The sequence below is a fragment of the Pempheris klunzingeri genome, chromosome 14, assembly GCF_042242105.1.
Source record: "Pempheris klunzingeri isolate RE-2024b chromosome 14, fPemKlu1.hap1, whole genome shotgun sequence".
NCBI lineage: Eukaryota > Metazoa > Chordata > Actinopteri > Acropomatiformes > Pempheridae > Pempheris > Pempheris klunzingeri.
The window spans coordinates 16,644,184-16,655,691 of NC_092025.1; the positions used below are offsets into that span (position 1 = coordinate 16,644,184).

General features: G+C 40.9%; 1 protein-coding gene across 3 annotated transcripts in view; it reads left to right on the top strand.

The window, feature by feature from the left end:
- LOC139213285 (glucocorticoid receptor-like) overlaps positions 1–11,249 on the top strand; it is a 57,693-nt gene extending 46,444 nt beyond the window's left edge. For all 3 annotated transcript variants that reach the window (XM_070843945.1, XM_070843947.1, XM_070843946.1), the window contains 5 exons: positions 747–1,019; positions 2,847–2,991; positions 6,649–6,779; positions 10,379–10,536; positions 10,926–11,249. In XM_070843945.1, coding sequence (XP_070700046.1) covers positions 747–1,019; positions 2,847–2,991; positions 6,649–6,779; positions 10,379–10,536; positions 10,926–11,078 — 860 coding nt within the window. In that variant the 3' untranslated portion in view covers positions 11,079–11,249. The remainder of the gene's footprint in view (positions 1–746; positions 1,020–2,846; positions 2,992–6,648; positions 6,780–10,378; positions 10,537–10,925) is intronic.
- The last annotated feature ends 259 nt before the right edge of the window (positions 11,250–11,508 follow it).

An 11,508-nucleotide genomic window follows, 5' to 3' on the forward strand; every position in this document is an offset into this window, starting at 1 on the left:
CACTTGGGAAATGGAGTTGCTGTAGGTGATTTTGTACAAATAAGAATTTTTCCAAGATTAGATGTAAACAGTTCACCGTTTGTCAGACAGGTGAAAGTAGTTTCGCATACAGAGAGGGAAAGACAGAGACAGAGAGAAGGATTTGATGGACGTCAGCGCATCAGCTGACAGGCTCCCACCAGAGAGGCTCTTAGTTGCCATAGAAACTCAGGGAGAGGAAATTAAAAAAGGTAGAGAGCAGGAAAAAACATGTTTTTTTCACAGTAACCTCTCAACCCCTGACATGTTTTGCACATTTAGTTGGAGAAAATGTCAAAATGACACCCAGATAGTCTATATTATGTGCAAAAGCACAGCAATTTGCCATCACTGTGTAAAAATGTTCCTCTGAGAGATGGAATGGTTTTATTTTAATAAAGTGAAGACTTAATTAGATAAGATTGGCGTATTACCAGGAACAAACCAGCATGTTCAGTCCAGCTGACCTTTCTCTGGTTTGTTAAAACTCATGGGTGAGTTCACAACCCTTCAAATGGTTCATTGTATAGTTATTGTTTTCTCTCTCATCTTGATTATTTTTGATGAATTAATGAATTAAATTATCTCATTTGGGTGTCTGTGAAATTAGAAATTGGACGTATCTTAATGCCTAAAAAGTAAAATAACAACTACGACCGCTCACTGGTTGCCTCTTTGATGTCTCCTCCCCTCCCTTTTCTGCTCCTCTGCCCCGGCTCTTCCCCCAGCGAGGAAAAACAAGAAGCTGATCAAGATGAAAGTGCAGCGGCCCACTGGATCTTCAGAGCCTATCAACAACATGCCTGTTCCAGTCATCCCCAGGTGCATGCCCCAACTCGTGCCCACCATGCTGTCTGTGCTGAAGGCCATCGAGCCAGAAATCATCTACTCGGGCTATGACAGCACACTGCCAGACACCTCCTCGCGGCTCATGACCACTCTCAACAGGCTGGGGGGGCAGCAGGTCATCTCTGCAGTCAAGTGGGCCAAGTCACTGCCAGGTAACAGAAGCTGCTCACCTCACATGTTGCCTTCGGTTTGATTTTGATGGATACCACTGCTCGGGCAAAGTGTGTCACTGGCAGTATTTCTAGCTTCTAGCTTGAGGAATGTGTGGTGGAGTGAGTAAGTCACTGATGGCAAATTGAGTAATTATAATAAATATTTATACCTGCAGCGTGTTGAGGAAGTCACATCACTTTTAGATAAAAAGGAGCGTTTCCTTTGTAGCGCCTAGACATTAAGTTTGCAGTGACAAAGCTTTTGCTTTTGCCCTCAAGTTAACCAAGCATCTGCTTGTCAGCATTGTTAGCATTGCACAGTGAAACTAAAGGACACAAGTAGCCGCAAGTTAACTTGGAAAATAATTCAAAATATGTGATGTTTCCAGTGAGGAAACAGGACATGATTTAAAATGTCAGTTTTTTTTCTAATGGTTTGAATAGGTGTTAAAACAAAACTGTTAAATGTCAGATTAATAACTGATAGGGCTCTACAGATTTAGACTGCAGCTTTTAAAGAAAAAAAAACAACAACTTTTTTTCCTATAAACTTTTTCATTCCTCTCGGAAGTGGAGCCAAAGAACAACAGATGTTCAACAGCCATGTAATAAAGCGCGACCCCTGTAATGGTTGAATCTGTAATTACAGGCAGACGAGGAGAGTAATGATCCCTTATGACAGAACAATTCACTTTAGAAACCAGCCTCTCTTGAGTAATTTTGATCAGGTCACGACCAAGGTTAATATCTTTCTGAGTGCGCATAAAGACGATGATCATACAATGGGCTAAAATTATTATCACTGTAAAGCATGTCCTCTTGCAGAAGGAGGAAATTTCCCCTTTTCATCTCAAAGTAATTCACATCACTGTATTATTGTCAGTATCTTCATGGGTCATTTGAGCGAAATAGTTTTGAAAAAATGATTATTGTTCAGTTTTATTTACTGTGTGTGCATTAAAAAATGTGACTCCTGGAGGGTGTCAGAAGGGGAGGAAGTCAACATCAGCATACAGTAGCTGAAGTTTTATGCTGTTGGACTGACTTCATGGAGGGATATATTTATAATTTACTGTTGTCCAAAATAACTTAAATTTGTGGTATAAACACCAAGAAAAAACAAAATTACTGGGTTTGAAGGCTACCCAGTTTCATTTCCATTGAACAAAAAATGGAAACACTTCAGTTTGGAATTTTAACCACCCATGTAAGTTTCTAATCATGAGAAAGAAGGCACATGACTTGATAATCGCTCCAAGTATTTGCTTGGAGATTTTCTCTTCTCACTCTAATTGTTGCTATTGGTCACACCAAAGATTTAAGATCAGATTTCTCAGAGAAAATCTCTCAACGAAATTAGAATGTAAAAGTTTTTTTTCTCTGTTACTGCTTTGTGTGTGTGTGTGTGTGAGTACGATGGGGAGCAAATCTAACTCCAGCAGATTTGTCAATAACAAAGCCATGGTTTACAACAAAGGACTTCTCATGTGCAGCTTTACTTTTATAGTTCTAGTAGTGTGGAAATGACTGAACTGTATGTAACTGCAATTAGAAAATAACTATTTTTTTGCTCCGTGTTTCTGCATCTCTTTGAAATTAAGATATTTTGCGGCGCTTTTTAATAGTGCGGGCAGAAAATTATAACATGCAGTAACACATGCCATCACCCCGATGTTGTCATTGTTATTTTGAAGAACAATAATCTCTTTTGTAGTGTCATATAATTAACTGCTCTTTTGATTTGTATGATTATGTGTCTGTGCCTGTCTGACTTTTCTGCCGTTGTCTCTGGGTGTCTTTCTGATCCACTTTACCTGACTTTCCTAGGCTTCCGCAACCTGCACCTGGATGACCAGATGACATTGCTGCAGTGCTCCTGGCTCTTCCTCATGTCCTTCAGTCTTGGCTGGAGGTCGTATGAGCAGTGTAACGGTAGCATGCTCTGCTTCGCCCCTGATCTTGTCATTAACAAGTGAGTACCACAGCCAGCTGTTGTGTACTTCTGCACCCAACAATTTTGTTTTGCGTTTGCTCATTTGCCCTTGACCTGCTCACCATTTGGCTTACACACTCACCCGTTGATCTAAAGTTATATTGGAAATCTGGACGTTTTTGATGGTGTCACCAGCTCCTTCTTTTTGTTGTTGTTTATCAGAGGAAGCACATGGCTATCTGCGCCCTCCCTAGGCCAACAGTGGATTTAGCAGATGCAAAGACTCTGGTCCAGGGAAATTGACCATTGCAAATAAAAAGGGCGGAAAAAGCCCATGAAATGCGTCTCAAATGATCCCAAGCCTAACCCACCTTCCTACTGTAGCTCTACACGCTGCTTTTGGAAGAACGCTTTTTCGCCTGGGGGGGGGGGCGATTAGTCTAGCTTACCACAAAAAATGAAAATATGGCGAAACTCGATTTTAGACTGAGTTCAACAGCTAGCCAGAGCTGGGTCTGCTAAGCTAATTGCCTGTGGGTGTATTGATCTTCTTATTGATCTCTGAAAAGAAAAGCAAAAAAAAGCACATTTCCCAAAGTTTTGAACTATTCCTTTAAGTTTTGGGTACCAAAAGTAAGACATTGTTAATTTTATCCAACTAGAAGAGTCAGCTTACTGTAGTGCAGAATCAAATTTTACTGTTTTTTATATCATCAATCTTTCTCCCAGCCACTGTGGGTGATATCGTCTCTGGTAGGAGATGTACACAAGTGATTAATCCCTAAAGCTAAGGAAACTGCTGGTGTAGTAAAAATGCGAAAATTAAAAGATGTTTTACTAAGTAGCAGTGATTCATCAAGATGAATATTTCTAGGAAATGTTTTGTAATAAAGACAGTAAAGCACAATCAGGAAATCCCAAGGGCAGAAAATATTACACCATACTGAACCATACAGTAAATAACCTTCTGTGCTTCCTCAGATCCACAGAGGGGCGGCTCACGTGCGACACAGGGATGCTAATTACAAAGCCACATTATTTAAAGAATCACTGGCTGCAGAAATTGATTTTGCTCAGAACTCTTTTTGCTTACTGCAGTCTTTTTAATCCCTAGAGGAAACAGGATGAGGCGGAGGCTCATCTCCCCTGAGCTTGTCTGTTTCTACTGCACTGTTTCTAGCTTTTGAAGGTCAGATTTTAAATACTCAGACTCCAACAACACTGCACCATTTTATCCATTATCTTCGATGGTAATCCATCAAACCTCCTCACACCTTAGAGGGCTTTTTGCTGATTGTTTCTCACCAAAGAGCTGTTTCTTTTTAGCCAGTAGAGGTAGAGACCCACTCCCTCTCCTACTGGAGCAACGCTGTATGCTGGCTGATGGATGTCTAAGGAAAGCATGTTGGAGTTTTCTGTATATATTTTAAGCTAAATGAGTATGTACTATGTCCTGGATAATTACATTTGATCACTTAATCATTTTAACAAAGAGAAAATTATTATTTTATTAGCATTCAGCAGCTACACTTTTCATGTAGAGGTGTGTATGATATTGAAATTTTCGACCGATATGATACAGTTTTAGTATCGAAACACAGTAAAACGTTATGAATTTGATCAAGAAATATTTGTTTAAAGAACAAGAACAAGACAAAGAGTGTGACCAAGTATTTCAAAGATAACTTCCTACACTCTGTGGCACTGTCACATATCCTGATTACCTTTGTTTGAACTGACTCCATTTGCAGCTTGATGGAAGTGCTGTGCTCTTTTGCCCAAAGTGTAAATGTTTTCCACTTTATAGTGCAGCGCTGTGTGACATGACCAAAATCTCTAATCCAGATTATAGGTCATGTCCAGATAACGATGCTTAATGATGCCCTGCGCATCGGTTACTGTTCTTTAAAACAAATCTGAGGTAGCATGTGCTTTACTAAAGCCTTTTTTAAGTCATCCACTACATTTTACATACATTTGTACTTTTTTACTCCACTTTTTACTTCACTCTTACAAATTAAAAATTTTGCACACAAACCATATTTAAGTGATGGCTACAAATGCAGCTGAAACTATTAGATGATTAATCAACTGATCAAAAATGATTTGGCCACTATTCAGATTGTCATTTTTCAAGCTTCACTTATGTGAGAATTTTTGTTTTATTTTCTAATATGTATTTTTAATCATTTTGATGTTCGGACTGTTGTTTGTTGTTTCTTTCTCTTTTTTTGGAATTTCTACAAACCAAACAATGAATTGATTAATGGAGAATATAATCAGCAGATTAATCCATAATGAAAAAAAATCTTAAATTGCAGGCTTATACAAAATAGTTCAAACTGAGCTCCACCTCAAGGAAAGACAACAATTACAATCCTGGTTTAACATTAATGTCTAACAATTCAATGATAAACTTTAGAATAGTGGATAAAATAGTCAGGGGAACATTTTTCCTTTTGAGTACCTTTAATACTGTAAGTACATTTTTGTCATTACACTTACATTCTTTTACCTAAGTAACATTTTCAATGCGGGCGGTGCCATGGCTGTCTCCTGCTCCAAGCCCTGTCTGAGTGGGTTGGGTGAAAGCATTACACTCCAGTGACGCAACACACCTGCTTTTGTGAGAGAGCAACAATTACACACTGTAACAGTCCCAAAACGTGAGCAGAGCAGGAGCGGGAGGGCAAAGTAACTCACTGAGCCATGATGGTGTGAGTAGAGGAAAATATCACATGGTCCGCCGGTCTGCACAGCAAGTGCACACACACACTCACACACAGTGAACTTATGTTGGGAGAGCAGGCAGGGACAGTCGTTCCACACTGTGGCAGTCCCCAAACGTCATACAAATAAGCCTAAGCGTATGACAGTTAGCGGCACATGTGTCGGCTCTCAACAGTGAAGACTGTGTGAGTGTAACCTTCCCAGAGTTAATGTGTTGCAGGTCTCCAAGCATCCTCAGTACTTAAGCATCTCATGTCCCTCGTTGCAACATATCTCAATATCTAGAAAAATGCAAATATTTTATTAGAAAAAAGTCAAGTGCTTCATCTGTCATCAAATCTAACTCAAGACTCAAGTCATGAATACCGAGTCAAAGTCAAGTCTTTTGTCAATTTTAGTCACAGAAGTCTCAAGTCCTCTGGTCCAGCACCTCTGGGCAAGAGTGCACCAAACACTGAGGTCTTGCCACTGGCAACCAGCAAACAACTCATCCTCCTCATCTGAAATATGTTGAAAGTGAGGCTGGAGCTGTGAAGAGTTGCTCCCAGTGGATGCACAAACTCAGCGTGGAGTAAAAATAGAAAGGAAAGGTGATGAAGACATTGCCAGTAGCACTCAGCTGGTCAGAATGAACCGGCGGCTCTAAACCCCGGGCTACATACTGTATCTGGAGAACGTGTTGTATTGATTTTAGAGGTAGAAAGTAATGTGGGCAGGGTGAGGCGTGAAAATCCATCAGGATTGATTTCACAGACTGTTTTCTCCCGTGCAGCGGTAGCGTTTCCCTGCTAGGGCTATTAAATGAGAACTGAATAACAGGGTGAGTGAAAGAGCTCCAAGTTTAATCTGTATGTCTCTTTCCTCCATTTCTTCCCCCACTGTCCCCACCTGCTCTACACCTCTCCCACTTTCCCCTCATCTCTACTTCATCCCTTCCCCTGCCTTTCCTCTCCTCTCTCCTCTCAGAGAGCGTATGAAGCTGCCCTTCATGAATGACCAGTGCGAGCAGATGCTGAAGATCTGTAATGAGTTTGTCAGACTGCAAGTGTCCTATGACGAGTACCTGTGCATGAAGGTCCTGTTACTGCTCAGTACAGGTAATGGAGCACTTTTTGAAGAATCACAGCAGTGTTTTTCAGATCTCAGGAACTGCCATTGTTCTGCTATTCATTCTCAAAATCATTTTTCCACTATATCAACTATTTGCCGCAGACTTCACTGTCATTGCAATGTGAGGTAGGCTCAGTTAGTCACAGTAGGGCTGATATTGAGTGGAAGGGGGACAAACTGCATCTCGAATGCAAATTTCTTGTGTGCAGCTGTATTGATTGGAGCGGATGAGTTAACATATGACTCATTTGCATCTGTTCCATCTGCAGACATCTCTGTATTTTGTAATGGCTATTTTAGCACATAGGATGGCTGTAAATGAATTACTGAATGAATGAGTTGGCAGATTTATAGATTTAAAGTAACTACTTTTTTGTTGTACTATTTTACTCCAAATAAGGGTTCAAACCGATTATAGACTCAATCTATCATTAGAAGTGTTTCTGTACTTTGCTTTGTTGTTTACTCAACCAAACAGTGGTTTGTTTCCTCTTGAATAATCCGAGGATTTTGAGCCACAGCACACGAGGCCACACATTTGAATTCAAAGCATTGTATCAAATTATGAGTCAGGCGATTATTTTAGCTTTGCCAAACTAATGCAGTAAAACAATACAAACTCTTAAGCAACACCTTCATGTGTTGTTTTGATAGTACAGGACCCAGATCTGTGTTAAAAAAAATTACAGCAACAAACATGCTTTGAACACCTACTCTGTGTACAGCAAGCGGTGCATCAGTGTGCAGTACCTATATGATGTGTTGGAGCTGAGCTGGCTCTCCAAACCACAAAAAGAACATTTGGCCCGCAGCTCCTCGTCTAATAGCTCACTCTGGCTGTTCTTGTTTTCAGTCCTTCCTCTTTAAAACCCATCTGCTGGTGAAAAGCACCGTAAATGACCATCGTCTTGTTTTGCAGACACATTTTCAGTGATTACTGTCACTCAGTGCTAACCTCAGCTACAGCACGAACTCCAGTGGGGTTTTCCTTTCGTTAACATTGGGATTACAGAGTGCACCTTTTCAAACACGTTTCCAACACTTGTCTTGCATCAAGTTGTTTGTTATTGCAGTTTGTTGTTTGACAACTTAAAGTGGAAGGTAAAAAGGCATGATCAAACCAAAGTGTAAAGTTCTTTCAAAACGCACCAAGATCCAACAATCACACAAGGAGATGTTTCTTTTCATAAGAGGCAGAGCCATCAATACAAAATACAACTCCATAGACCAGATTGCAGCACAAATTCTCACTTTTGTGGTCTTCTGTTAAATTATGTAACAAGACCAAGTCAGTTTTCTGGCGGTTATCTAAAGGCGCTGTGTGAAAAGGTGGATAACAACACTTCATTACATCACAGATTGATGATCTGTAACATTGCAAGAATGTCAAAAGGTGACATTTTCCCTCAGAAGTCTTTTGTGGCAATCTTAGCACTCCTTCCAGTTTTCTAAGCTCTTCCGAAAGCAGTTTTTCTGTGAAACAACAGGTACTTCATCTCTGCAGGCAGCACGTTGCTGCCATGTCTTCCAACCACAGATCTGCTTCCAGGGTTTGCTTGAGAGCTATAAATTATAAATTGCACAGTTCGGTTTCTTATCTGAGAGGATAAAATAAAGCATGCTGTTTGGCTTGCTATGTAATCATCGCAATCACCTAAATAAGAGCACATAATGAAAAACTTCATTACAACACCATTTTGATCATTTGAGTTTTGCTGAGTGAAAATTGGATTCAGCAGATTTATTCTCTCATTCCGAATATATTTTGAATGCATTTTGATTGGATGGCCATGAGTTATGCTCAAATGTACAAATTAGTGAAGGTCAGCAGTGAAGGGACTGTTACATAGGCAGAAAAACAAAGCTAAAACGTGTTATAAAAGCAGTGCTTAGCTATGTAATTAGCACTATGGAAAGCTCCAGAAAAACACGACACCGCAAAAAAAAAAAAAGAATTATAAACTCTCTTATGTAAATTCCTCTGTGCTGAGGAGGAGAGCATTCTTATTTCTGCCTCACTCTCTGTGAATGGCAGGGAAAAAGATGCACTTAAGACGCAATTTGCTCGTTATGCAGAGGAAATGACATTTCCATACTGAGCCGTGGTCGCATTCTCGTACCTGAGAGCTATTTCCATCTGTTCCCCTCAGGGATGGAAATACTATCAGGTCAGGACAACTGCTTTGAGATATTTGAATCATTTCTCATGCTAAAGAGTGAAAAGTATAGCCGCGTATTGGGACATAGGATTCACTATATAATGTAACTGTCAAGTTCAAAAGGATCTTTTCTACTACCACCTAAACTTTTGTTAAATAAAACTAACACATTTAGCCATCCAGGGTAGAGAGCAGGAAAGGCAATCTGTTTCTACTCTTTTAAAATTTGCCTCTTTTGCCAAACCTGCACATGCATAATGAAGAGGCCAGATAGCACTTGCACTGCGGTCTCTCCCATTTATCTGATTATGTAAATTGGACAGTATTTCACCCCAACCCTGCCCTCTGTGGCTTTGAATAATCTCTAGGCCAGTTACTGTGGCTTTGACTGGGCCCACTGCCAGGCAACAGACTGACAAGGAGTCTGTGATGTGTTGACACGGTTGTTATGGCAACTGCACATTGATGTTTTTCAGCCGTTTGTGGTTTTTAGCTTTTAGCAGTGACCAGCGCTGTCAAAATCCTTGGCGTGTGTGTCCCATAAAATCCACCGTGCATGCAGAGTTTATGATTATTATGAGGTGTGTGTCCAAACATTTACTGCTCCTCTTAGATTCTAATCTAGGCCTCACCAGTTAGGGGACGCACTGCACAGTAGCTATTGATGTTACTTTTAGTTTTGCATATTTTCCACAGCCTACAGCCTCCTGGTTAGGAGGTGCATGCACGCATCTGTGTGTGTTTAGCATCTCCCTAAGGGTGCTTCTTGGGGTCCCACACAGTGAGTTTTAATGAACTTTTAATGCCCTGTGCTGTTTGTTGCAGCTGAGAACAGGATAAAGAACAGACCAAGACAAATAGCAACATTACTGATGGATTCTCAGTTTGAAACAGATGCTTAAATGTGCATAACCATCTGCTCGCATCAACAGCTGTCCAGATGGCAGAACAGATAGACGCATATATACTGTATGCATCTTCAAGCAAATTACATTTTATTCTATTGAAGATGATACAAAAAAATACTATCTCACTCCATCTCCCTCTGTTAGCTCCATGTCAGTGGATTTATAGACAGAATTGAAAGTCACATCCTCCTTTTAGACGGTCCATCTGTGGAATAACCGCTTATCAAAGTTGTGCTCTTGGTCTAATGTGGATGAGTTTGGAGGTCTTGACATTAAAACCTTTTGGGTGCTTCTGTGTTAACCACAAGCCTAATATTACAGCAGCGTCCTTAAAGGATTTAACCTAGTTCAAGCGATGTTGCCAGATGTCCAGCTCCAAATAGAAAACTCAAATTAACTCCGTGTCTCTTGTGTTTTGTTTTTTTTCTCCATTTCTACGAGTCACAGCTTCGCCATTTCCAGGCAACTTGCACACTGATGTTTGTCTGTGTATGTTTTTGTGTTTATGTATATGTGTAGTACCGAAAGATGGCCTTAAGAGCCAGGCGGTGTTTGATGAGATCAGGATGACATACATCAAGGAGCTGGGAAAAGCCATCGTCAAGAGAGAGGAGAACGCTAGTCAGAACTGGCAGCGCTTCTACCAGCTAACTAAGCTACTGGACTCCATGCAGGAGGTTAGAAAAATTCAAACATACACACACACACACACACACATATATACATATACTGTATATGCTGCTTGCCTTACATTTGCAGATTTTACAAGTATACCGTGGCTTCCTTTTACATTTTTTTCATACCAGCTGGGGATCCTGCACCCATGTGATTAGTGTAAAGCCGTGAAGAATACACACAAATATCCCACTAAGTACATAATGTTTCACATAAATCTGTTGCAGGCGCGCTCTACTTCTAGCTCCCTATAAGCCTTTTTTTTTTTTTTCAGAAGTAAAGTCCTATTGTATATTAACCCAGGACTAATTTGAGGATAATCCTGCAAATTAAAAAAGAAACTCTTACTAATCTGTCTGTGTCTCTGCCCCCCCCCGGATGTCTCCTTCAGATGGTCGAGGGTCTTCTCCAGATCTGTTTCTACACCTTTGTGAATAAAACCCTCAGTGTGGAATTCCCGGAGATGCTGGCGGAGATCATTACCAACCAGATACCAAAATTCAAAGATGGGAGCGTCAAGCCTCTGCTTTTTCATCAGAAATGACTGCCTTAAACTGTGAAGCAATGCCTTAAATCCTGCCCTGCCCGTGTACCTCTCCGGGGCCCCAAGGTTTCACCCCGAGCCCTAAGCCTTTGCTTTTCCTGCCTCCCCAATGTCTCTGATTCGATTCCTCGGTTTTTACCGGGCCACCTTTAGGAATTCCACCAGTCCCCCCCCCCCAGGCCTCAGTCATTCAGCCTAATCTTGGAGCACAATACCTGTGGCCTCATGCCCCTTTATCCGGTCCCAGGTTCGGCAAAACTATGGTAGAACTCCTTACTGCTGACCTGTAGCCCTTCCTCTTGGCTAACCAAGATGAATTTGTCCTCCAGGGGAAACATGTTGGATCTGAATGTCTCGTAGGCAGGACGCATTTTGGGCAATCTATTTTTTCCAGCCCCCTCATCCCCTCCTCCGTCCACTGCCCTGTCCT